At 41.4% G+C, this 26,900-nt stretch overlaps 3 protein-coding genes across 6 annotated transcripts in view; 2 read left to right on the forward strand and 1 right to left on the reverse strand.

The window, feature by feature from the left end:
* Nucleotides 1-8,876: 8,876 nt before the first annotated feature.
* LCMT2 (leucine carboxyl methyltransferase 2) lies at nucleotides 8,877-11,872 on the reverse strand. The gene has a single exon (XM_067745340.1). It carries the CDS (start codon nucleotides 11,870-11,872, stop codon nucleotides 9,812-9,814), a length of 2,061 nt encoding a protein of 686 aa, XP_067601441.1. The 3' UTR covers nucleotides 8,877-9,811.
* Nucleotides 11,873-12,136: 264 nt separating this feature from the next.
* MAPDA (N6-Methyl-AMP deaminase) overlaps nucleotides 12,137-26,900 on the forward strand; it is a 28,836-nt gene continuing 14,072 nt past the window's right edge. For 2 of the 4 annotated variants that reach the window (XM_067745394.1, XM_067745376.1), the window contains exons 1-6: nucleotides 12,137-12,275; nucleotides 16,995-17,108; nucleotides 18,383-18,611; nucleotides 18,853-18,983; nucleotides 19,473-19,533; nucleotides 23,025-23,109. In XM_067745394.1, coding sequence (XP_067601495.1) covers nucleotides 18,549-18,611; nucleotides 18,853-18,983; nucleotides 19,473-19,533; nucleotides 23,025-23,109 — 340 coding nt within the window. In that variant the 5' untranslated portion in view covers nucleotides 12,137-12,275; nucleotides 16,995-17,108; nucleotides 18,383-18,548. The remainder of the gene's footprint in view (nucleotides 12,276-16,994; nucleotides 17,109-18,382; nucleotides 18,612-18,852; nucleotides 18,984-19,472; nucleotides 19,534-23,024; nucleotides 23,110-26,900) is intronic. The other 2 variants (XM_067745403.1, XM_067745383.1) reach the window with 2 other exon arrangements.
* LOC137228244 (mitotic checkpoint protein BUB3-like) lies at nucleotides 23,928-26,568 on the forward strand. The gene is made up of 2 exons (XM_067745418.1): nucleotides 23,928-24,995; nucleotides 26,231-26,568. Exons 1-2 carry the CDS (start codon nucleotides 24,028-24,030, stop codon nucleotides 26,238-26,240), a joined length of 978 nt encoding a protein of 325 aa, XP_067601519.1. The 5' UTR covers nucleotides 23,928-24,027; the 3' UTR covers nucleotides 26,241-26,568.

A 26,900-nucleotide genomic window follows, 5' to 3' on the forward strand; every position in this document is an offset into this window, starting at 1 on the left:
GATCTCTGCCCAGTAGTGGGATTGCTGAGTCGTATGGTAGTTCTATTTGTAGATTTTTAAGGAACCTCCATACTGTTCTCCATAGTGGCTGTACCAATTCACATTCCCAGCAGCAGTGCAAGAGTGTTCCCTTTTCTCCACACCCTCTCCAGCATTTATTGTTTCGAGATTTTTTGATGATAGCCATTCTGACCAGTGTGAGATGATACCTCATTGTAGTTTTGATTTGCATTTCTCTAGTGATTACTGATGTTGAGCATTCTTTCATGTGTTTGTTGACAATCTGTATATCTTCTTTGGAGAAATGTCTGTTTAGGTCTTCCGCCCATTTTTGGATTGGGTTATTTTTTTGTTATTGAGCTGCCTGAGCTGCTTGTAAATTTTGGAGATTAATCCTTTGTCAGTTGCTTCATTTGCAAATATTTTCTCCCATTCTGAGGGTTGTCTTTTCGTCTTGTTTATGGTTTCCTTTGCTGTGCAAAAGATTTAAGTTTCATTAGGTCCCATTTTTTAATTTTTGTTTTTATTTCCATTTCTCTAGGAGGGGTCAAAAAGGATCTTGCTGTGATTTATGTCATACAGTGTTCTTCCTATGTTTTCCTCTAAGAGTTTGATGGTGTCTGGCCTTACATTTAGGTCTTTAATCCATTTTGAGTTTACTTTTGCGTATGGTGTTAGGGAGTGTTCTAATTTCATTCTTTTACATGTAGCTGTCCAGTTCTCCCAGCACCACTTATTGAAGAAGGTGTCTTTTCTCCACTGTATATTCTTGCCTCTTTTATCAAAGATAAGGTGACCATATGTGCGTGGGTATATCTCTGGGCTTTCTATCTTGTTCCATTGATCTATATTTCTGTTTTTGTGCCAGTACCATACTGTTTGGATTATTGTAGCTTTGTAGTATAGTCTGAAGTCCAGGAGCCTGATTCCTCCAGCTCCGTTTTTTTTTCTCAAGATTGCTTTGGCTATTTGGGGTCTTTTGTGTTTCCATACAAATTGTGAAATTTTTTGTTCTAGTTCTGTGAAAAATGCCAGTGGTAGTTTGATAGAGATTGCATTGAATCTGTAGATTGTTTGGGGTAGTATAGTCATTTTCACAATGTTGATTCTTCCAATCCAAGAACATGGTATATCTCTCCATCTATTTGTATCATCTTTAATTTCTTTCACCAGTGTCATAATTTTCTGCATACAGGTCTTTTGACTTCTTAGGTAGGTTTATTCCTAGATATTTTATTCTTTTTGTTGCAATGGTAAATGGGAGTGTTTTCTTAATTTCACTTTCAGATTTTTCATCATTAGTGTATAGGGATGCAAGAGATTTCTGTGCATTAATTTTGTATCCTGCTACTTTACCAAATTCATTGATTAGTAGTTTTCTGGTGGCATCTTTAGGATTCTCGATGTATAGTGTCATGTCATCTGCAAACAGTGACAGCTTTACTTCTTCTTTTCTGATTTGGATTCCTTTTATTTCTTTTTCTTCTCTGATTGCTGTGGCTAAAACTTCCGTAACTATGTTGAATAATAGTGGTGAGAGTGGGCAACCTTGTCTTCTTCCTGATCTTAGTGGAAATAGTTTCAGTTTTTCACCATTGAGGACGATGTTGGCTGTGGGTTTGTCATATATGGCCTGTATTATGTTGAGGTAAGTTCCCTCTATGCCTACTTTCTGGAGGGTTTTTGTCATAAATGGGTATTGAATTTTGTCGAAAGCTTTCTCTGCATCTATTGGTTTTTCTTCTTCAATTTGTTAATTATCCCAGGATATTGAATATAGTTCCCACATCAGCTTCTTATACATGATTGCCAACCCCACCTGGAATCTAGCGAAGCAACTATATTGGGCCACTAATTTTTAATTAAGTCATAATCATTTGATTAAGTTATGATCAATATTCATTATGGTTTTGCAAATCATGTTCTTTGACTGCTCATATTATTTCTGTTTACTCTATAGATTTTTCCCCTAAAAGACAAAAGCCCAATACAGTCAACCTTTAAATTTAGTTTCCAGAACAAAAAAGCGCTTTAACCATAAAATCATTTCTATGTTGATAAAAGACCAGCCTCTGTTAAGGTTAATCCATTGGATTTGTGATCTTTAACTCTAAAATAGATACAGACATATTATAATCCTCTCCTGGCTCCACACCCTTAATATGTGTCTACTGGGTTCTCCACTTGAAGATCCTACAGTCACTTCAGATTCAATATCTTCAAAATTGAACTCGTTAGCCCCACCCATCCCCCGAATTCATATGATTTCTTACTCATCCTTGTAAATATTATGAAATTTCATTAGCTGTTTGGAACCTGCTATTTGAAGGTCGTGTGACCAAATGGAGAGAACAGAGGTGTCTGAGTTAGAGAACCTGGTTTAAGATACTGCTCCAGGCCTTCTGAGATTTTTTTTACTTTATTTGACCTTCAGCAAGGAAGCACTGACCAGAGCCTCACTCCTATGTAAAATGGGGCTAATAGTAGTGCTCACTTCACAGAGCTGCTTTGAGAATAAAGTAGACAGTGTTTGTGGAAGCCTTAAAGTTCTCTATAAACATTTGTCAGTTTCACTGGTAATAATGATAATATTTATGATCCTTCAGAATGTGAGATTCATGTTGAGTGACAGAACATGTGTCAACATCTGTTGCTAAGATGCTCATGGAGACATTCATGACGACGGAGAAACTGTCATAGCAAAGTCCAGACTCAATCTCAGTCTTGTCAGTACTCCTGGCTTGATTATTCTCAGGGAGACTGAAGACACCACATATGACCTAAACTGATTGGATCATACCTCTGCTTCAAACTCACCAATGGCTTGCATTGCTCCAGTGGTTCACACGTTCTGCCACCATATTTACCCTGACCACATCTCCATCTCTATTGCCCACAGTTCTACCTCTCACTTGCTTTCTGATCTTTTGGTGGTTTGCCCAATTACCAAATTCCCAAATTAAAGTCTTTCTGCAAGCCATGCTTTCCCTGATCACGCTTTGTGCCATCTCTCCAGACCTCCATAGAAATGTTACTCCTCACAGAAGCTTTTTCTAACTAGCTGAAACCCCATATTTACTCTCTTGGAACACTTGGATTCTCCTTCACAGCACTGATCACACTCTAAATAGTCATTTGTGTACTTGGTCTTCCCCTCTAGGCTTCTCATCTTTCTGTGTGTCATCCGGATGATCACCATAATCTCTCCTTTTCTCTCCCTTCCAGGACCAGAGGACCTTTAGCTCCCTTTCCATCTAGAAGGTGCTTCTCTTATGTCTTATCTCCTTATTTTGTACTCCAGCCTCACGGCCTAGGGTTAAAAGCTATGTGACCTAAGGGAACCAAATAGGAATCATCAAGAAGAGAAAATGTGTTGGGAAGCATTCCAAAAGCATCATCACAATTGAACCTGGGAAGCCCTGCTTCTCGCCTCTGTTCATCTATATTCTATCCATCCTTTCCATACGAGGCATTTTTCTCACATTATCCTTGATGCATCCCTTGACTGCTCCTTCTCATGCCAGTCAAAACCCATTTTGCCAAGAATTACCTGTGCAGCTGTGTAACATCTCTCAAACTCTTTATCTGATTTCTCAAGGATATTCTGTGAGTCCCTGAACATTACACTGTCCGTTCTAATTGTTCTCCAGTTGTTCCGTGTGTATTCTTTTTTTTATATTGTAAGCTTCTTGGGGAGAAGAGACCACGTTTTTCCCGCTTAAGATCTAGCACAGTGTTAAACAGTCATTATATATTGGACTTACTGGTTAAGCACTGGGGACAAACTACTCAGGGGAGGTTGTAGAATATCCCTCCCTACCTGTGCCATGTCCTGGGCTAACATTTACTGAGCCTTATTGTATGCTCTGCACTGTGCTAAAATGCACTATTTACATTGTCTTATAAAATTCTCTCATCAACTTTTGATGTGGGTACCATTATTATACCACCCATTTTACAGATGTGGGAACTGAGGTTTACAGAAGTTAAGTACTTTCCCAAGGTCACATACCAGTAAGGAAGAAAGCCAGGATTCAGTCCCAGGTCTATCTAACTCCAAATCCCATGAGCTTAAACTACACAGCTGCCATTGGCTTAGCTGTTCAGCATGAATTTTTTTTTTTTTTTTTGCGGTACGCGGGCCTCTCACGTTTGTGGCCTCTCCCGCTGCGGAGCACAGGCTCCGGACACACAGGCTCAGCGGCCATGGCTCACGGGCCCAGCCACTTCGTGGCATGTGGGATCTTCCCGGACCGGAGCATGAACCCGTGTCCCCTGCATCGGCAGGCGGACTCTCAACCACTGCACCACCAGGGAAGCCCCAGCATGAATTTTTGTCACAGTTCTCTCTGGTTAGTTCTTCAGGATGAGAGAACATTAATTCAGGTTGCCAATGACTACCCATTTGCTGTGCTCCTCAGTTTTGTATTTACTTCTCTTCTACCTTGGGTAGCGGTACGTTGGTTCTTCACCTGCTCATTCTTTTTCTCAGGTCTCCCCAGAGCTGATTTTGTAGACCATAGCTCTCATCTTGCTTGTAAAAAAAAAATAGCATGAATAATACCATATATCTTAGTTTCATAATCTTAGTAACCTTAGGGACTTGAAGTGATTCTTATCAGATATAGCAAGAGAAGGCACTCACTCATCAAAGAGGAGATTCATCAACTGAGGAACTGTCATGCAGACACCAGCTGAACAAGAGTCATGCACAAGAACTATCAATCACTTGATTCTATCCCCCTGAAGTTAACTTACTTTGTGGCTGTGAAAATTTTTATGCAGAGTTTATAAAAAAGGCATACAGTGTAACCCCAACATGGTTAGAAAGTCCTGGAAAATGTTTAAATGTATCAGATCTTGCTTTTTAAATATTTCTATAATGAGCATATACACAATAAATAGCAACAGGTTTTTTTTTAATCTATAGGCTTTTTAAAAATTGAAGTAAAGTTGATTTACAATGTTGTGTTAGTTTCTGGTGTACAGCAAAGTGATTCAGTTATACATATATATACATATTCTTTTCCATTATGGCTTATTATAGGGTATTGAATATAGTTCCCTGCGCTACACAGTAGGACTTTGTCGTTTATTTTATTTTTTTAATGTAATTTTTATTTTATATTAGACTATAGTTGATTTACAATGTTGTGTTAGTTTCAGGTGTACAGCAAAGTGATTCAGTTATCTACCTGGTATATAGTAGTTTGTATCTGCTAATCCTAAACTCCTAATTTATCCCTCCCCCACTTTCCCCTTGGTAACCATAACTTTGTTTTCTTTGTGAATCTGTTTCTGTTTTGTAAATACGTTCATTTTATCATTAACAATAAGGGTTTTTCAATGAGCTGTTGGCTAACACATAGCAGGGTACAGAAACTTCGATGCTGTGTGCTCTAGTCGAGTTGACACTGGTGTGAGTCTAGGTCGTCAGCTCAAACCCAAAGTGACCACAAGCAAATCTTACCCAAACTGCAAACTCAAAGGAAATTGGGCTAGAGGGTAGGTTGCAGGCTCAAGTCACTATGGAGTGGATCTTCTTTATAGTTAAATGTGGTTAATATGCTAGTCTCCTTCTAAAATAAGAAAAAAAAATCCACTGTCTCTGTGGTTACTTATCTCTGTCACTACCCACCAGATGTCTGAGTGGAAGATGGGGGAAGCAGTGGGACTAAGAGAGGGGTTCCCGAAAGCAGGTGTTTATAATCACAGCTGTGTTCTAAAGGTTCTGGCTGATTCTCTCTGCACTTCTGACCAAGGACACAGGTTTGCATGACAGGTTTGCATTTGGGGTGTCATTGTATTATTTTTCACTACTGCTACTCTGTTCTTCCCCAGGAAGCCAGTGGCACAGGATATATTACATTAAAAAGGTATGAGAAAGATCTGGTGATGTTAAACCCCAACAATGAGAGATCGTTGTTCAATTCCGATGTTGACACCTGTATTTACAGGTGCTGGAAATACAATGGTGAATAAGATACTATCCCTACCCTCAAGGATCTTCAATCTAGTGAGTAGACAGATGAGAAAATAGATTATAACACAATATGGATGATAGTTACAAGGTGCTCTGGCAACACAGAAGAGTAACCCATCCCAGCCTGAAAGGGTGGTGGATTCGAACCAGGGAATGATTTCCAAAGATAAGCCTTGAGTCAAGTAGGAGTTTTATGAACAAAGTTGGGATAGTGAGGTTGAGAGTAAGGTAGGAGAGGCAGTCTTAAGAGTCCCTACAGGGAGAACACGGTAAGTAAAAGAATGGAAGCATGTAACAGTATTCTGTCCTTTGGGTCCCAGGTATACTTCCTATATAAGTGGGATGTCAATAAGGGGAGGAGGAGTGGCAGGGGATGAAGCTTGTGAGATAGGGAATGTCAGATTCTGGCCTTATGAAAAAGCTGCCAATGAAGAATTACATAGTATGTATAATAAATATTAATAGAGAAATAAATGATAATTAGAAAAAAGCAAGACAATGGGGGAGGAAGGGTCGTGGCAAAGCTTTTTTCCTCCTTAAATTGCTGATGTATCCTTGAATAAGAAAGATCAGTTTTGCTAACTTTTCCTGAAATAGCAAGTCTAAATATGAATCAGAGGTTGAGGCTCTTTTCATTAGAAAAGCCTAAAAATGTGGACAAAAGCTAGGGAATGAGAAAAGCTCTATGTAGTGTAATATCCTAAAAATCATTCTTATTACAATTTATTTCCCAGTCTTAGTCTGACAATTAGGTGGCAAATGACTCGTCACATAAATATTAGGGCAAGGTCTTTCCTATCCCTGTTAAACTTACTTTGAGAGTTACACACCAAGTCATACCCAGTGAAGCATCAGCACATCCTAGGAAAATCCTGTATTCATGTGCTCGCAAGCACATTTATGCATGTTCCTACTCCCTCAGATTAGCCTTCTGGCAGCGTGAACTCATTTCATTTCCAATGGATATGGGGTAACCATGGTCCATTGTTGAGCAAAAAGGGGTGAAGATCAGCTGGAAACTGCAATCAAGAAGTTGATAACTCTCATAACTGCCCCAGAGCTCCATACCAGAATTTTAAAACAAAGATATTCAGAGGTGAAATGGAGAAACAAAAAGCATAGTCCAACTTCAGTTCTTAATCTGGCCCACATCTCTAACTGCTGTGGATTACTGTTATGAAACTGGGATCCAGCACCTCTGAGTGCTGCTCCAAAGGCACAGAGTTAATGTTGAGGACAAAACTCTAAGTGCTCTGAAGAGTAGAGCTTGAGAAATGAATAACTCTTTAACTGAGTATGATGCATGTGTAGGGTCAGAGGTGGAGCGCATGCTTAATCCGGTAATCACATAGAAATGTGGAACAAGCCCAATTACTCACAATGTGCCATACTGGGCAGCACTTGAGAGAATAGGCATCACTGTGCTAGTAATTTAGGTCTGACATACATCCACATTCTCCTGACAGCCTCCCCCTCCCACCCCCACCCCTCTATATGGCCCCAAAGTAATGATATAGTAATGGTTGATGGTACCATCTAAGAAGTAACATAATGGAAGGGATACCCTGGGCTTTGGAGTTATTTCTAGGTTAGAATTCTGGTACTAACTACTACATAGCTGAGAACACTCACTTCATTCATGTTCTGCTTTGATCTGCTCCTAAAAGTTGGAGGTGGGCTTGTGGTGAACTTAAAAAATACAGAGCAGCCTTTTCCCCTTCCAGTCACAGTCTTGCCAGTAACCTAGTACCTGGCCCACTGATAGCCTTGCAGATGCCTAGCCATAGTTAAGTCCTTTGTTTACCAGGACTCATGACAGTAACTAGTAACTCTCCCAGAAAGGGCTGTGCAGTCTCAGGGAAGCTGAAGTTAAACAACAGTTTATTCAGTTTGTCTTCTCCTGGGAACCTTCATCCAACAGAGCCAACATTGCCCTCTCCATACACTAGGCTTGTGTTTGCTACTTGGTTTTCATATTGAACACTTTTTACATGCATTTATATGCAAAGTTGTTAATTAAAATATTAGGGAAAAAAGATTCTCGGTCATACTAAGTCCATCAAGATGTTAACATTGATAGTACTTGTAGAATTTAGGTACTTGTAGAATCTCAAGTTATTATTAAGGTTTCAAGGATTGAAGACTAACAAGAAATACTGAAGTGGTACACTTAAGTACCAACAAAGCCACTACCTTTTGACACACGAATTTCACAAGGTATTCACAATTTAGATGACAAATTAAGGCTCAAGTTTTAAGGATGAATACCTAAGATGTTTCATGATCTCACAAGGCTCACCAGGAAAGATGGTCCATTTCAAGGGGATAGTTGAGGAGAGTTTAATGAAGATACTAATTAAAAGGGGTTGAGCAGGGTTAAGGGAAACCAAGTCAAGATGGTGAAGTACCTCAGTGGAGTCCAGATGTTTCTGCAATGATGGAAATGTTCTACATCTATATTGTCTAATACTGTAGCCATTAGTCACATGTGGCTATTGAACACTTAAAATATGGTTAATGCAACTAAGATACAGAATTCTTTGGAGTGATGCAGAGTTAGAGCTATACCTTATAGAAGACTACATGACAGGAGCTGTGGCTTTTACGAAAAAAATGCAGCTGCGGGCTTCCCTGGTGGCACAGTGGTTAAGAATCCACCTGCCAATGCCGGGGACACAGGTTCGAGCCCTGGTCTGGGAAGATCCCACATGTGGCAGAGCAACTAAGCTCGTGCACCACAACTACTGAGCCTGCGCTCTAGAGCCCGCGAGCCACAACTACTGAAGCCCATGCACCTAGAGCCTGTGCTCTGCAACAAGAGAAGCCACTGCAGTGAGAAGCCCACGCACCACAACTAGAGAAAGCCCGCGCACAGCAATGAAGACCCAACACAGCCAAAAATAAATAAATTTATTTTAAAAAAAAAGAATGCAGCTAATGCCAACTTGCAGACTGGTAGGGGAAACACCTGGAATACTCTCACTGTCCAACCATCCCTCTCTGGTACCTCTGACTGATGGAACTCACCAAACACCAGAGAACAAGTAAACTCATTGATGCAATTCATAAAGGTTGGCCTCCTGGTACACAGAACATAGTGAAGGGTGGAGTAGATCTGGAGCAAAACATTTTCATACCATATACAAAATGAGCTGAGAAATCAAATGTTTGGTTTATTAGCACTTATAATTCTAAATAAATATAGAACCGGTGGCAAAAAAATGGAACAAAACCATGTGTCAATAAAGTCATACAAATGTGTCTTATTAAAGCTATCACAGAGTTCTCTGCTGCACTAAATGGCACAATGCTTTAATCAAACTGCAACTGGGTTCATTTCAGGTTTCATACATGAAGAACGAGGTCAATACCATGTCCCTTCACCTATATTCAGCCTTGTATTCTTACCAAGGATCTGTGTGAAACTTCTTCCAAGGTCCCATCTAAAATCACAAAGCCTGGCATTGGGAAAAGTTTCACTTGACTTAGGCTACAGGTCATTGTAACTCAGTAAATGGATAAACTCAGATTAGAAAATGGGAGGAAGACCAGTAAACTAGATACAGGGACCCAAAGGCCCCCAATTCCTACTCTAGGACTATATGACCACTCTCTTCAGATAGGCCTATTTATGTTTTATTTTTGTACCATCTCTTTGAACGTTGGTGTGTGTTTAAACAACTTTTTTTCTTTTTGCACTGAACAGAAAAAAACAAAAAAAGGAATGGGAACAGGAGAGTGGTAATATCTATAGCCAGAGTCAAATACTATTTTGGAAAGCTTTATTGTCTACTTTAGTGGGTCCTGAATATATCACAAGTCCAGTCCTTACTGCCTAGCACTTAAGGAAGAAAGGTCTAATGCCACTGTACAGGGGTTGAAGTAGGTACCAAAGGAAAAGCAGTTCCCACCACCTCCAAGGAGCAGGAGCTGTTGCTCTTCAGGAAGGAGAATGCTGGTATGATTGTGTAACATTAACGGCCATGGCACACATGTTGTGTCAATCTGATACTCGAAGCTCAGTCCTGTAGACAGATCAATAACAGTCACTCCAGGAACTGAGGAGGAATGAATCCAGACCCCTCCAACCAACAAAAGCTTCCCATTGACCACATGAGCTGTGTGGGAGTACCTTGGGGTAATGGGAGGCTGGATGGCTATTGATTCCCAGATGAATCCACAAGAGATTGGTTTCAGAAAGAGTACAGAGCTTAACGGTTCCTCAGAAGCACCCAGACCTCCAGCAATGAGGGCTCCCCCTTGACAGCTGCAGGCACTGTGGGAATGCCGACCTTCAGGTACTTCTCCCTCCACTGGGATCCTGACCCAAGCCATTGTCCCCACATGTAGGAAATGCCAGTCACTTAGTACAGGTTCGGCCACACTGCGGCCCCCATACACAAACAAATATCTCTGATTCTCATAGGACACTTCTGTTGTCGAGTGGCGCCAACATGACAAAGTGGAATCTTCTTCTGGGCCGACCTTTGTGACTGTGACATTTAGGTCCTCAGGGTTATTATCCTCACTCTTGCAAAAAAGAAGCTGGAGAATCCCCAAGGCTGGAGTTACTGGGGACAGTCTCCCTCCCAGAACCAGAACCTGAGTATCTGAAAGTCTTGTCATGGTGTGATAAAGGCGTCCATCCCACTGAGCTCCAGCCCCCCAACTGCATATTTGGTTGCCTTTCCATTCAAAGTCACAGTATCTTGAGAGCAAGTGAAACTTTCTCACTCGGCAATGTCGCCCCTCCTGCTCTCCAAATCCTCCAGCACTGAGAATAAGACCTGGGCTCAAAAGGACCGAGGCGTGCCCATATCTCTTAAGGTCTGGGCCCTGGCTATCACCAGTGACTATACTGGCAGGGAAGACTCCTGAAGGGGAAGCAGGATCTATCCGAGGAAACGTCTCTGAGGGTGGAAACACCAGAGTTTGGGAGAGGGCGTCTCCCCGAGAAGCGGCCAGAATGAAATAGTGGGCGCACTTCAGATGCCACTCCTCAAACTCGTCGAAAGTTTCGAGATTTTCCACGCGCCGGCGTTCTTCTGCGGGAAGAAAGCAGCGATAGAACTCATTCATGTCCATGGCACGGCAGGCGGTCCAGCCGGCCTGAAGGAAGCGCTGCTGCTGGGCTTCCGCGTCGGGAAAGCGGTCCAGGCCATGCAGGGGAGAATTCAGCTGCCGAAAATGTTGCTGCATGAACTCGCCAAAGGCGTCACGCGGCCTCATCTGCTCGTAGACGACGAAAAGGGCATTAGAAAAACGCTGGGCGGCCCAGGCGATGAGGGCCGCGGCATCATCCGGCTCGAGGTAGGTCAGCACGGCCTCAGCCAGGAGAAGAGTCGGTGCGGCTGCGTCAAGGCCCGCGGTGCCCAGGGCGTGGTCCAATCGCTGAAGCTGCCGCAGGTCCAGGCCCAGGATGCAGTAGTCCGAGCTCTCAAAGCACAACGTGTACCCGGGGTCCCCGCTCTGGAAAGGCCCGGTTAACGCACACAGTTCCGGCGTATCTCGAATCCTCTGCGCTTTGCGCTGTGCCACGTCCGGAAAATCTACCTCCCAGACGGCAGCCCGGGTCAGGCGGCCCGCAGTTTTGAGGCGAAAATACAGCGAGTCCGAGCCAGCGCCGAGCGACAGGATCTGGGCGCGAGGCGCGCCGGGGACCGCGCACGTCCCCTTCAGGAAGGCGCGCACGCAGTGCCGCACGGCGCGTGCGCGGACGTAGTAGCCGCGGTGGATGAGCGGCGCGCGGCGCGCGGTCCCTGGAACTAGCAAGGCGGCGAAGGCGTCGTGCACGTACCCGCGCGCAGCCAGGGAGGTCTTGCTGACGGCGCTGCTGTCGTTGGTGCTCTGCACTGCCCCGGCCCGACGCTCGCGGCTCCGCGGGCCCATGGTTAGGGAACTCAGGAGCGACGGTCCGTCCCGGTGGTGAGCTGCCTTTTCGTTTCCCAGTAGCCACCTCGCGGACTCTGTACGGAAAAATCACACCCCCCGCCCCGCACCCCGCTCCGTGACGCCTCTTCCTTGGACAGGTGTGCGTCACTTCCGGGAAGAGCGCACCTCGCCAATCAGTATTGAGGAGGGTGCAGCTGGTGCTGACGTTCGGCTGTGATTGACATTTCTTTGATTCTCTGGGACTGCAGTTTCGCGGCAAGACGAACGGCTGCGGCTTATTGTGGACACGTGGACTGTGTCAGGGAAGCTCGGGTTATCACTCTTCTACAAGCCTTCCTGTCTGAAGTGAAAATTTAAGCTGTCATAAGTTGACTCAACTGTTGACAAAAATCTTTAAGAGGTGAGTCTGTGGGGACTGACAACCAGAGCTCCTTGGACGGCAGGGTCTGCATTGAGTGTCTGGTAGGGGCAAAGCAGGGTTAGAACCACTGACTTTGGTGGGCAAGGAGAAGGGGTCGCTCCTCGGATGCTAACTACGAGTGCTTACTAAGAGATCCCATTTAAATCTGAAAACAAGCCAGTGAGGCCAGGTGCAAAATGAAGAAACCTTTACAGCAGTTGTGACTCACCCAATCAGTGTTTCCCCACAGATGTACGCTATTGATTCCCTTGTATTCCCGGCTCTGTGCTAAGCTGACAATAAGTAAACCACTCAGCCTCTTGTTTCTCAGCTGTAAAATGACATTCCCCTCCACGTTCAAAGTTCTGTTTTCTAAGACAAAGTTGAATATGTCTGTGGAAGAGGGAATCATGGAAGAGAGGTGATTTTTCCCTCTGATACGGTCTGAGTCTTGGAGGTTTAAAATAATCGAGTTTCTAATTTGAGTATTTGGGAGTCGTCACCCGTAGGAAATCGCTTGCAGAGATATTTACGGGATTTGTAACTTATTAATTGGGATTTGGTGACTGAGATGGAGAAGGAAATCAGGATGACTATAAGTATGGTTACCTTGAAGCAGCATAGTATAATGGTGAAGGGCATGAGTTTTGGAGTCCAGCCAATTTGGATTTGGATACTAGAACTGTGTCATTTAGATGTGGTGTTTAAGAGCTCTTAATGACTTTAGGGAGAGCAATTTCTGTGGAGTAATAACGGCAGAATCCATGTTATAATGAATGGGAGATAAGTAAATGGAGGCAGCTCAAGTTTAGCTCAGAAGGAAAGAAGAGACAGGGCAGTAGTTAAAGAGGAATGGGGGATAAAAGAAAGTTTATTTTTATTTTTATTTTTTTAAGGTGGAAGCAAGTACTGTACTTACCTGGTGGTTCCCTGAGGGAAATTAGCAACTGGAGAGAGAGAGGTTGATGAACAGAAAAGTGAGAAGATTAGTGGAGTAATGACTTGGAATAGATAGGAAGGAATGGGATCCTGGGCACAAATTAGTCTTGGGGACAAGAGAATGAATCCTCTTTCTCTGATTCATGAGGGAAGAAGGGGTATAGATAAAGATAAATTTAAGTGTGAGGGAAGCAGAGAGAAATAGAGGGAATTCGTGTCTGAAGGCTTTCGTTGTCTCTATAAAGGTAGTGACTGAGTTGTAAAGTTCAGCCTAAGGCAGCTGGGTCTATGGAACGCTTGAGGAGTTTGGAATTGGAATTGGAGAAGGACTTTCCTGAGCTTGCTGGACTTTGAGATAGTCATTTCTAAAATGAGGGGATTAAGTGCTGCTTTGTGTGGTGTTTCAGGGTTTATCGAGGGTCAAAGAGAAAAAAAAGTTGTAGGACTTTGAAAAAAAATATACTGTGCTGTAGAAATGAATTTTTGTTTGTTTGTTTGTTTGCGCTACGCGGGCCTCTCACTGTTGTGGCCTCTCCCGTTGTGGAGCACAGGCTCCGGACGCGCAGGCTCAGCGGCCATGGCTCATGGGCCCAGCCGCTCCGCGGCATGTGGGATCTTCCCGGACCGGGGCACGAACCTGTGTCCTCTGCATCGGCAGGCGGACCCTCAACCACTGCGCCACCAGGGAACCCCAGAAATGAATTTTATATGACAAGTTAGTAAAATGTACATGATATATTAGAAATACTACTTTTTTGGTAAGGAACAGATGAAGAAAAGTGATTCAAGAAGAAAGAGAATGGAGCAAAATTTGTGATTTGGGTGCCTTACAGTTGTTTTCTGGTTATTTGTTAAAAATCTATATTTTCTTATGTAAAATGAGACAGTAATACCTCATGGGTTATTATGAGAATCAAGTAAAATTACCATCCAAGACATTTAGCAGAATGCCTGGCTCATACTAAGTACTTAATAAATAGTAACAAGTGTTTTTATTATCCTTAGTTCCCTTTTGGGGGCGGGGGTGGAGGGCGGGGAGGAAAAAAGTTCTCTAGGACAGTGGTCCCTAACCTTTTTGGCACCAGGGACCGGTTTTGTGGAAGACGATTTTTCCACGGGGTTGGGGGGTGGGATGATTTCGGATGATTCAAGCGCATTACATTTATTGTGCACTTTATTTCTATTATTATTACATTGTAATATATAATGAAATAATTATACTCACCATAACGCTGACAGGAGGCGGAGCTCAGGCTGTAATGCGAGCGATGGGGAGCGGCTGTAAATACAGATGAAGCGTCGCTTGCTTACCCACCACTCACCTCCTGCTGTGCGGCCCGGTTCCTAACAGGCCAGGGACCAATACCGGTCCGTGGCCTGGGGGTTGGGGACCCCTGCTCCAGGAGAACAGGAGACCTGGTTCTGGCCCTGCTCTAACTTGATGAAATATTAGTACAAATGTAGAAAGATCTTATCTCAATGTGTTGCCGTTTGGCACATCACTCCCACCCCACCTTCTTCTAATCCATGCCAAAGCCAGCCCAGGCAGACTGAATCTGGCAGGGCATGGAATTGTTGATAGCAATAGCTTAGGTAATGATCAGTGAAACAACTTTTAAAAATGTGTAAAAACTGTGCTTGCTTTGGTGGCTTTCAAATTTCCGTAGGTTAACATTGTAGCTATTGGGTCAGTAAATTTACTCATAACTAGTTAAGGGGCAATCTGGAGGTGGTTTGAAATGTGCCACAAAATCAGGTCAGGATCCTAGAGTAGGACTGAAAATTTATACGAAAATTTAGCCATCTGTAACATTTGTTAACAGCCTGCTATGTAAAATGTCCTAAATTCTTTTTCAGGCTGTCATTCTGTTGTCTAAAGGTAAAAGTTCTTCCCTCTCCTAATTCATATTAATAAAGCTGTTTTGCAAGTTTTCTAAAAAGTTATTTAATTATTTTATGAACAATTCTGTAAAATTAATTAATTATTTATTTTAATTGATTTATTAAAGTAATAAGTGAATTATCTAAATTTATTACTTAAATTTTAATTTATTAAAATTATTTCAAAAAGTAATCAGGTATTACATGCAAGTTGTCATACCTTCAAATTGTGCAAAACTTTATAAGGTAAGTAAAAATAAAATTCTGTCCCTTGACCTTTGCCGCTTCCAACCCACTTTCTAGTGCGAACAGTTTTCTATGTATCCTTTCATACCTATTTTAGGAATAAAGATATATATAAATAAGAGTGTGTGTGTGTATACACACATGCTTTGTTTATAAATGTCATCTTTGTGAACAATGTTTTTTTGCAACTTACTTTTTGGAAATAACACTATATTATAGAAGTCTTTCCATATAGTCATAGATATTCAGTTGGATGGATACACAATTAATTTAACCAGTACCCTACTGATGGACATGTAGGTTGTTTCCAATTTTTTGCTATTATAAATAATGTTACAAGAAGTGTATTTGTACATATCCTATAAGATACAGGATAAATTCCTAAAAGTATAATTATTGGGTCAAAAAGTATGTGGGTTTGTGTGTGTGTGTGTGTGTGTGTGTGTGTGTTGCCAAAGTACCTTCCAAAAATATCATACCAAGTTCTGCTCCCACCAGAACTTTTACTCTCACCTTCACCCATATTGGGTATTCTTCTGAGCTTCATATTTTTTTCTGAATAATTTTACAAGTTAAGTCTTCCACATGAACTTTAAAAATCAATTTCTAAGGAATAATTTTGGGAATATTTTGATTAACATTTACTTTATAGGTCAATTTATGACAAATTGACTTTACTATGTCAAGGTATGTTTTTCTGTGTTAATGACATCTCTTATGTACTTCAGTAGACATATTAAACATATTGATTAAATAGTCTATCTTTTTTCATTTGTTACTATTAAGCACTTACTACGGCATTTTATTGAAATTCTATTGAAATTTATCTCATACTGGGTTAGCCTTTCTGTGGATTTCTATGGCTCTGTCTAGATCTCTACAAACTATTTTCTTAATTGCCCATTTTAATATCTTGGTAACTTATTTAACCCTCTCAGTATCAATTTAGTGATTTTTAATGTGGTGAAAATATTTATTTTACAAGCTTATGGGGAGGGTTATAGATAATATTATTAAAAGTGCTTGCCACTTAACTGGTAGGCTCTGAATGGAAACTGCTATTCTTATCAACATCATCATCATTAATATCTGAGGACCATACTTTGAAAATTACTGAATTTCACTTGGAATTTTGTCTTAATTTATAAGCCACCTTCAGAGGTAAAGGGAAATTAGGATTTATTTATCACCTACAAAATGCTGGGCACTGTGTTAGGTGTGAAACTGCACTCCTTCTCGGGTGGGACTCAAACCCACGGGCTGGGGCTCGAACCCACCTGCACCTCAGATTGGGACTTGAACCCATGATCCCTGACTTAGGAGGGACTCGAACCCACTGTCTTTTAAAAAAATTTTATTTTTGGCTGCATTGTGTCTTTGTTGCTGTGCGTGGGCTCTGTCTAGTTGCAGTGAGCCGGGGCTACTCTTCATTGCGGTGCGCGGGCTTCTCATTGCTTCTCTTGTTGAGGAGCACGGGCTCTAGGCTTCAGTAGTTGTGGCGTACGGGCTCAGTAGTTCCCGCTGTCTTTTAATTGAAACCGCTCTCCTGGTGTCAGGACTTACTGAAACTCAGGTACTTTTGTCTTGGCGCAGAAAGAATTCATTGAGAGGGAAAGTGACAGACAAAGAGTGAGTTTACTTTTTTATTTTTAGGCTGTGCCTGCACGGCGTGTGGGATCTTAATTCCCCCACCAGGGATCAAACCTGAGCCCCGTGCAGTGGAAGCGCCAACTCCTAACCACTGGACTGCCAGGGAATTCCCAAAGAGTGAGTTTATTAGCATGGGATGCTTGTAAGAAATTCAAGCGGGCAGGGGAGAAGGCTCTGCCCCAGGACTGAGAAGGCTTCATTTTTATAAACGAAAGAAAATTGGAGAGGGGAAGAAGACCACCTTCTTCCTCATTCTTGGGCAGACGTCAAGGCTTACATCATTATTTCCTCCTTTGGCCCTGAAGGGTTTAACCAGGACTGTCATGCTGCTATTTAAATCATATGTATATTAGCAAAAAGGTGGTAACATATACTAAAATATGGTAATTCATCTCAGGTTTCAGTATAATGTCCCCTTTCACCTAGTTTGTTTCCCTGTATTTCTGTCTTGGCTACACAAAGAAATGCTATTCTTCAAGGACTATTAACTCCCTGACTTCATGTAACAAGATTCAGACGGGTATCTATTGTCTTGTGTTTTAACTATCAGGGTTTGTGGCTTAAGTGCGTCTGATGCTTGGATGCATCTGTTCTTCCTTCAAGGTAGAGTAGATTGTTGCTAGGTTACTGGATTCTTTTTTTAAGTGGTCGTTAGCTTACAACAGTCTCCCAGACTCCCTTGAAATTCCCTTTCTGTCTTTAATCCTTTAGTGGGATTTTTAAAGTAACTGTTTAATTATCCTACTCTATCCCCATCAGGTGCTAGGGAGGTAGTATAAGCCATAGTCCCTGTTAGGAAGTTTATATAGTCTGGTGAGGAAGAAAGACAAGTAAATCAGTGATTGAGATACAGTGTGATAAAGTGCTGAGTTAAAGGTAGTCACTGGATTATGTGGGAACATAGAAGAGGGGAATTTAAAGTACTTTATTAATCCTCACAGCTACTCTGCATTTTTATCGAATTTTTATCCCATTTTTACGAATAAAGAAACTGAAGCCATGGGGTTAAAAGTGACTAAGGCCACACAGCTACTTAAGAGCAGAACTGGTAAAAGAATTAACCTAGGTCCATCTGACTCCAATGCCTCTTCCTTTATATATTTTAAATAGTTCAAAAATGTAAACTTTTGGACCCAAAATAGGTCTTATAAATTTCTAGTTTTAGAAGTAGTTTTATAGAAAGTGCTAATAGGTAAAGGAATATACCCTACTAAATTTCAGATTTTAATTCACCTCTTACCAGCTTGAGGGCTTTTCTTATTTCTTGTTCAGGTTGTTGGCTCACTTAAGTTAGCTTTGGAGTAGATTTTGTCTATAGAGGAATAAATTAACAAAACCTGTTTCTTTGCTTTTGCATCAACATCTGAAAATGTTCACATTCATTTAAATAGGTGAAGCTGAGCCCAGAACCATGCATACTGTTTATCTTATCAAAATGGGTGGAAGTGAAGCAATCTGAAGGAAATTCAAGACCACAGAACTTACTGACTGAACCACATTGTATTGTTCATGCCAGGAATAAGTGTTTGGAGAAAGACCTTGCTATTCTGCTAAATCATGATGGAGGCAGAAGAACAACAGCCATGGAAGACAACCTTTTACTCAGAATTACCTAAAGTGGTGAGAATTCAACCAAGGAATCTGGAGTGTTGTTAATTATAATGACTTCTGTGTTGTTTCTTTTCACAAAAGACAAGTACATTTTATAAGTAGAATTTGCAAACTCTGTACATTTTAAAAGTTATATAGCTACATCTAGTAGGCAGTTTGCCTAGTACAGACTACAGACATCAAGCACCTGGTATGATGCTATGAATCTAGTGGACTTGAGAAGTTTTTACTGATTGTATTCTTATTTTAGGAACTTCATGCCCACTTGAATGGATCCATTAGTTCCAATACCATAAAGAAGTTAATAGCCAAGAAGCCAGGTCTTAAAATCCACTATCAGATGACTATGATTGACAAGGGAAAGAAAAGAACTTTAGAAGAGTGAGTTTGGGGAGATTGTGGACATACTTCTTTTTTTCTCTATTTTGCGATTGTAAATAGTATGTAAGGATTCAGATTTTTGTAGTTAAAGGAATAGGGTAGCCGTCTGGTATGGAGAGTATAACTTGACTTATAGCATTTTTTCCAACTGTCAGACTGTTGATAGTATTTTTAGTGATTTGTATTGTTTGTGAAGTTACACTATATTGTAATATTCTTTAGACTTGAAAATATAGACTTGTTGGTTTTTTCCCCCAGTTTCCTGCTACCACTTGGGGTAGGGGTTGGGGGTGGAGAAGGGAAACTGTTACTTCCCACTTAAAAGTAATGTATGATTTTCAGTCATTTGATTATCCCTCCAGATCAATGTAATTTTTGAAAAACCTATTCTCTAGTTCTTTATAAATATATGATTACTATTAGCCTAAAATCAGTTAATTTAGTGAAGTTTTTGATGACTAAAGTACGTTAAAACTTTTCATGTTGCAGATGTTTCCAGATGTTTCAAATTATTCATCAGCTTACTACTGGCCCTGAAGATATTCTAATGGTGAGAAATGAAGTAATTTTTAGACTGGTTTAAAAATTAGTAAGTAATTGATGCCCTTCTGTTGTTGCATGTGACCTTTTGCTGTCATCAAGAATCTGATGAAAAATGTTTTCTGCTTTTTTTATGGTAACTCTTTTAAAACATAGTGTAAGACATTTGTCTACGAGCTAATATCAAAAGATATGTTCATTATAAAAGATATGAGGAAAGAATCAAGATCAGAATCTTCTGTTAGGTAGTGGACAATGTGGAGGAGAAAATCTTGTCCTGTTTTACATATATATATATGAAATATCTGACCACAGACTTTATATGTATTGCTTGGGATACTTTGAACTGCCCCTGGGTGGACATTATAGAGAATGAAGAAGTTCAAGAGGTGCTTACAGATTGAATGATTAATCCCTAGGGAAATTCTGCCTTCCCTCTGGGGATGAAGAGCTAGAGGACTCCACTGTGTTGCCTTAGCTGAAGCTCTGTGATACTAGAGTCTGATATGGCAGACTGGCTTCTGTATATTGATCTGACCAGGTTGGCATTTTTAAATATTCTCTTTGTAATTGGAGAGAAGCAGAATCCTATCAGTGTTCTTAACCCTTAGAAAAAATGCAAAGTAAGAAGTGTAACCTGCGTTTCTGGAGAGGTGACTTTTGACTGGTCAAGAAAGAATTTTCCTCCTTGTCTGACACGGATCCTCATGGTAGTTATTAAGTAAATTAATCACCTTTTGGAGGAGTGTTAACTCTAAAAGTTTAGTTCAACAAAAGTTGACTGAGTGCCCACAATGTTCCAAGCACCCTGCTAAAGACTGGGAGATATAAAGATAGATCAGCATGGTCCCTGCCCCTCAGGAATCTATAGTCAGGCTGGAAAGACAGACCCATAGGAGGATAAATCCAACATCATGAGGTAAGCTCTGTGTTACAGACATGCACAGGGATTTATAGGAACCCAAGGGAGCATTGTCTAATCAGCCACTCAGCAGGTACCACTGAACCCTGCTAGGAATGTCCACCACAGGAGGCTCTGTCTCACTTTCTGTTGTTGAGTGTAACAGAGCAAACCTGATAAAATTTTAGATTCTGAGAGCTCCATGGGTATCATATGCCATGCTCATTGTTTCATTCCTTCCAAAGTTGGTAAAAAGCTTTATTAAAATGAGGCGAGGAATTAAGATTCTGTAGCATTTGACTTAGTGCTACTTAGACGAACACCTGTAGGTGGTCGAGAGGATGACAGTGAGTTGTCCCAGAGAGTGAAATTAATAACATTTACATATAATAAATGAATCATGTGTGAGAGTAAGCCAAGAGATTGTTTACAGATGTGGGACTGAGTGGGGATCACTTAACAGTCAAGTTATGGCGACTGGGTGTAATCTCAAAGAGAGAGGATTGAAATGTGACTGAAATAATATTAACTATTGCATGTGCCAGACACTATACTCAAGATGACTTTCTGAGGTGGGCATTTTTTTTTTAACATCTTTATTGGAGCGTAATTGCTTTACAATGGTGTGTTAGTTTCTGCTTTATAACAAAGTGAATCAGCTATATACATATACATATATCCCCATATCTCCTCCCTCTTGCATCCCCCTCCCACTCCCCCTATCGAGGTGGGCATTTTTATTGTTCCATTTTTGCAGATGAAAAAAACTGAGGCCTAAAGAGGTTAAGTGTAACTTGTTCAAGGTCACTCACTGTGAGTAAGTGGCAGAATTGACTATTTTGTCCGATTCCAGAGCCCATGTTCTTTCTCATTCAAGATGTGCAGTCTTACCATTCTTGGAGAAAGCGGAAATTTGTGATGGATTCTATCTGAAGAAAGTACTTGAGTAGATGTTCTCAGTCCAGCGCATAGGAGAGGAAAGCCCAAATTGCCAAGAGTTGCCCTCGGTACCTGTTGCTGCATGGAGCAGAAAGGGCTGAATCTGGCCAACACGGATATGGACCCTAGGGGAGTGTTCTTGGACGTGAGCTAGAGATGATTCCACAGGCCTTACTGTGGCCTAGAGAAATCTTCCTCCCATTGCTCTCAATCAGTATTTGCCAGCAATCTTCTGTTGTTCTATTTGGTTTCACACGTACCTCACCATCAAGAAAGGGGGTGCCCTGGATAGTAGATAGGATCGCTTCACACCCTCACTTCCACCCTCGTTGGCAATTCATACATTACAAATAGGCTTCTGCGTTAGTCTCCTGTGAGCTGGGGTAGGGTGTCTCTGGGTCTGCTTAGTTCTGGAGCAATGATAAGATGTGAGTTCTTCAACCTGCAAAGATGAGGCCTGTGCTCTGGTGGTGGCAGTGGCAGCATCATGGGGTTCCTGAGAAAGCAGTGCTATGGGGTCCAGTGCCTGTGATGATGCTGCAGAGGCTGCAGGGTTATGCTCAGTGGTGGAGGAAGCAGTGGTGTCTTGCTTGGTCCAGGGGTGTCACGTGATTTTGAATGCTTTTGTGTTGTCCTGAGCTGTGTAATCTCTGAGGCTGATTCTCCAGACCTCCTGGTGAATCCAAGCCACCCGTTGTATTCATATTATAATAAATTCCTTTTTTGGCTTTAGTGTAAAGAAGAAAGATGAGGCCCAGATCTTGGATTGCAATGAATCCACCAAGGCGGGGCCACCCAGTTAGGCACCATCTGCGCAACCAGCCAGCCTTGTTCCTTGGCCAGGAGGCCGCACCTGCATGCCCATGTGCACATGGTCAAAGCAGGTTAAGAGTAGGATACCAGCTGTAAGGACTAACTAGGGCTGGTTGTCACAGCATTTCTAACTTGGTCCTTTTTTCTTCTAGATTTGGTATATTTTAGGGTTGATGGCAATGAAGGAAAACATGCCTTCAGCCGTTAGATGTCATTTATCTTGGTGATTTAGTAATTTTTGGATTGTTGAGTTTTGTGCTAGATTGGATACAGTTTTACTCAAATTTATCACCCATTTTCTTTGGCTAAGAAGAATCTTCCTAAGTACTTCTGGGGGGAATTTAACCCTGCCGGAAGAAATTCTTGAAAAATACAACTTATCCCTAAATAGCTTGAATAAGAATCTTAAGCCATGACTTTAAATGGTACATCAGTACTACCTAATCATTTTAGTTGTTTTTTTCCATATGTAATGAAATTTCAAATAGTATACACTCATAGGTGGTTTTACTGGTTTTAGTTTTGCCTCTGTTTTATCAGTCTGCTGTTCATTAGCAAATAGAGAAATGGTTAAAAGGGGAGAAGAGAAACAAAAGGTGTGGGTGATGTCCAGATTTGGATTTCATGTGAGTATGGGCGCTGGGTAAGGGGAGCTATTGGAAATGTGGTAGTTTTGTCACAGCCTCCACCAGGGTGTGACAAAGCAGGTCATCCTCACCATGTGGGAGACTCCCAACACTACTTGCAAGTCAAACTTAATGCATGAAATAAAGCTGTAGCACGTGGCATTTTCATGGGGACGCTTACACTAACATAATCAATATTGCATACATTGCCTTTATTATCAGGTCACGAAAGATGTCATTAAAGAATTTGCAGATGATGGTGTCAAGTACCTGGAACTAAGGAGCACACCCAGAGAAAATGCTACAGGTAGACTCTAACTACTTCTCAGGAGATGTCTATCTTTTTTCTCGTGTGCTTTGATGATGCATGTGTTTGCAAGTTGAGACTATGAAGTATTTACTTTTACACTATTGTAAAAGTAGGGTCAGTGGTCCAAATCTTCTGATGTACATTAATGATGTATGTTATTAATGAGTGAGTTATTCTTTTTTTTTTTTAATTAATTAATTTATTTTTGCCTGTGTTGGGTCTTCGTTTCTGTGCGAGGGCTTTCTCTGGTTGTGGCAAGCGGGGGCCACTCTTCATCGCGGTGTGCAGGCCTCTCACTATCGCGGCCTCTCTTGTTGCGGAGCACAGGTTCCAGACGTGCAGGCTCAGTAGTTGTGGCTCACGGGCCTAGTTGCTCCATGGCATGTGGGATCTTCCCAGACCAGGGCACAAACCCGTGTCCCCTGCATTAGCAGGCAGATTCTCAACCACTGCGCCACCAGGGAAGCCCCGAGTGAGTTATTCTTAACTTAAAAAAATCAGGTCAGGTATTGTCTGTTGAAGGGAAATAAAAAGACCTGCAAACATTTTGTTTGTTCTTATTTTTCTCACTCTGAGAAAAGAACACTTTTTCCTTATAGTTACATTGTCTTAAATAAATGCTAGTTCGAGTTCCCTGCATCAAGGCACTTGTGAGACAATGAGTGGATGCAGAATCACATTTCATGACAATCACTGAAATGAAGGTTATTGACTCACGTCTCAGGGACTGATGGTATCTTAGGCCAGGAGCAAGCTGTGATGTGGCAAAACCTCTCTGGATGGAGATGAGTGGATCTGGATGTGATCTGGAGAAATTTCCTGGGACCCTCTTTCCATAAGAGCAGCATCAGGGAGAGCTACGAGGGAAGCTAGGCGGCGGCGAGTAGCGGCGAAGTTGCTTCAGAAGGAGCTAAGATGACCGGTTCTAACGAGTTCAAGCTGAACCAGCCACCCGAGGACGGCATCTCCTCGGTGAAGTTCAGCCCGAACACCTCTCAGTTCCTGTTGGTCTCCTCCTGGGACACGTCCGTGCGCCTTTACGATGTGCTGGCCAATTCCATGCGGCTCAAGTACCAGCACACCGGCGCCGTCCTGGACTGCGCTTTCTACGATCCAACACATGCCTGGAGTGGGGGATTAGACCATCAATTGAAAATGCATGATTTGAACACTGATCAAGAAAATCTTGTTGGAACCCATGATGCCCCTATCAGATGTGTTGAATATTGTCCAGAAGTGAATGTGATGGTTACTGGGAGTTGGGATCAGACAGTTAAATTGTGGGATCCCAGAACCCCTTGTAATGCTGGGACCTTCTCTCAGCCTGAAAAGGTGTATACCCTCTCAGTGTCTGGAGACCGGCTGATTGTGGGCACCGCAGGCCGCAGAGTGTTGGTGTGGGACTTACGGAACATGGGCTACGTGCAGCAGCGCCGGGAGTCCAGCCTCAAGTACCAGACTCGCTGCATACGAGCATTTCCAAACAAGCAGGGTTATGTAGTAAGCTCTATTGAAGGCCGAGTGGCAGTTGAGTACTTGGACCCAAGCCCTGAGGTACAGAAGAAGTATGCCTTCAAGTGTCACAGACTGAAAGAAAATAATATTGAGCAAATTTACCCAGTCAACGCCATTTCGTTTCACAACATCCACAATACCTTTGCCACAGGTGGTTCTGATGGATTTGTAAATATTTGGGATCCATTTAACAAAAAGCGGCTGTGCCAGTTCCATCGGTACCCCACCAGCATTGCGTCACTCGCCTTCGGTAATGATGGGACTACACTTGCAATAGCATCATCGTATATGTATGAAATGGATGACACGGAACATCCCGAAGATGGTATCTTCATTTGTCAAGTGACAGATGCAGAAACAAAACCCAAGTCACCATGTACTTGACAAGATTTCATTTACTTAAGTGCCATGTTGATGATAATAAAACAATTCGTACTCCCCAATGGTGGATTTATTACTTTTAACAAAGAAACCAGGGAAAAAATTTGATTTTAATATTATAAGAACCTGAAGATATTGGAAAAGAGGTTTTTATTGCTTTTTTAAAACAAACACTTTCTTTAGTGCATGAGATGGTTTGATGGTTTGCTGCATTTAAAGGTATTCGGACAAACAGAATTTGAGGGCAGCGACAGCACTTTTGAGAATCAGTTTTGACCTTGATGGTGTTTGTTTCTATTGTGGAAATAAATGTTTGTGAATAAATGTAGGTAGTAAAACCCCCTTTGCATTCTTTGTGGACCTTAAATGGTAGAGAAAAAGGCTCTTGAGCCATTTGTTTCTCTTGCTGGTTATAGTTGCTAATTCTAAAGCTGCTTCAGACTGCCTCATGAGGAGGTTAATCTACAATTAAACAATATTTCCTCTCGGCCGTCCATTATTTTCTGAAGCAGATGGGTCATCATTTCCTGGGCTGTGAAACAAAGCGAGGTTAAGGTTAGACTCTGGGGAATCAGCTCGTTTTCAATCTTATTAGGGTGCAGAAGGAAAACTAATAAGAAAACCTCCTAACATCATTTTGTGACTGTAAACAATTATTTATTAGCAAACAATTGATCCCAGAAGAGCAAATTGTTTGAGTCAGTAATGAGCTGAGAAAAGACAGAGCATATCTGTGTATTTGGAAAAATAATTGTAACGTAATTGCAGTACATTTAGACAGGCATCTATTTGGACCTGTTTCTATCTCTGAATGAATTTTTGGAAACATTAATGAGGTTTACATATTTCTCTGACATTTATATAGTTCTCATGTCCATTTCAGTTACCCAGCCACTGGTGATTAAGGTTAAAAAGAAAAAAATTATAGTGAGAATGAGATTCATTTCAATATAATGCCCTGAAGCAGAACATGAACTTAGCTTGGCCTATTCTGGGTAGTACCAAATAGTATTTTTGTTGTCACACTTTTTGTTTTTTATTTACATTATTTGCAAATGTATGTTTCTGAATGGTACTTGGACCTTTACTGAAATTTATTTTATCCATGATGTATTTAAAAAAAATTCTTCTGATACAGAGAAAGGTCTTATTTGTAAGTATTTCAGTGAAAACTTAGTGTAAGTCTGAACCCATCTTTTGAAATGTATTTTCTTCATTGCAGGTCCACCTAATCATCTCGTGAAAGTGGTTTCTCTATGGAAAGCTTTGTTTTGCTTCCTACAGTTACATGCTTATCCCCTAAGGGATGTGTTATAGTCATTGTGGACGCGTTATTTAGTATGTGGATTTCTCTGTTTTCTGTCTTGCAAAAAACTTGTCTGTGTGCCTTTTCATACTGAGTGTGTGTAGGATGAGGAGTCTTTGTGTCCTTTTGCAGTAGTCTGAAGAATTGTTTTCCCCCAGCAAGCCCAGTTGCTGTGTACGAGCAGCTTGAGCTCTTTCTGTAAAATAACCTAAACCTGTTAATTCCATGCTGTCTAATAAATCAGAGATTCAGAACCCTTAAAAAAAAAAAAAAAAAAAAAAGAGCAGCATCAGGAGATATTCTGTAGTGCCCTTGGGTCCTCCTTAGCACTTTGTCTGTGACCTAAAGAGGCCCTACCAGATCATCTTGCACCCTGATATGTGTAGCCCAGCATCATTCAGGGGGTAAAATTTTTGAAACTGCATATAGTAAAGTAAGTGCTGAAATGAGACAAGCAGAAGATTCTTTTTTTTAAAATTTATATTGGAGTATAGTTGATTTATAATGTGTTAGTTTCTGCTGTACAGCAAAGTGAATCAGTTATACATACACATATATCCACTCTTTTTTAGATTCTTTTCCCATA

Source organism: Pseudorca crassidens, chromosome 1, assembly GCF_039906515.1.
Source record: "Pseudorca crassidens isolate mPseCra1 chromosome 1, mPseCra1.hap1, whole genome shotgun sequence".
Taxonomy (NCBI): domain Eukaryota; kingdom Metazoa; phylum Chordata; class Mammalia; order Artiodactyla; family Delphinidae; genus Pseudorca; species Pseudorca crassidens.

What these genes read in the sequence shown, in the direction of transcription:
- LCMT2 (XM_067745340.1), bottom strand. Translation starts at nt 11,872, where the DNA reads ATGGGCCCGCGGAGCCGCGAGCGTCGGGCCGGGGCAGTGCAGAGCACC.
- LOC137228244 (XM_067745418.1), top strand. Translation starts at nt 24,028, where the DNA reads ATGACCGGTTCTAACGAGTTCAAGCTGAACCAGCCACCCGAGGACGGC.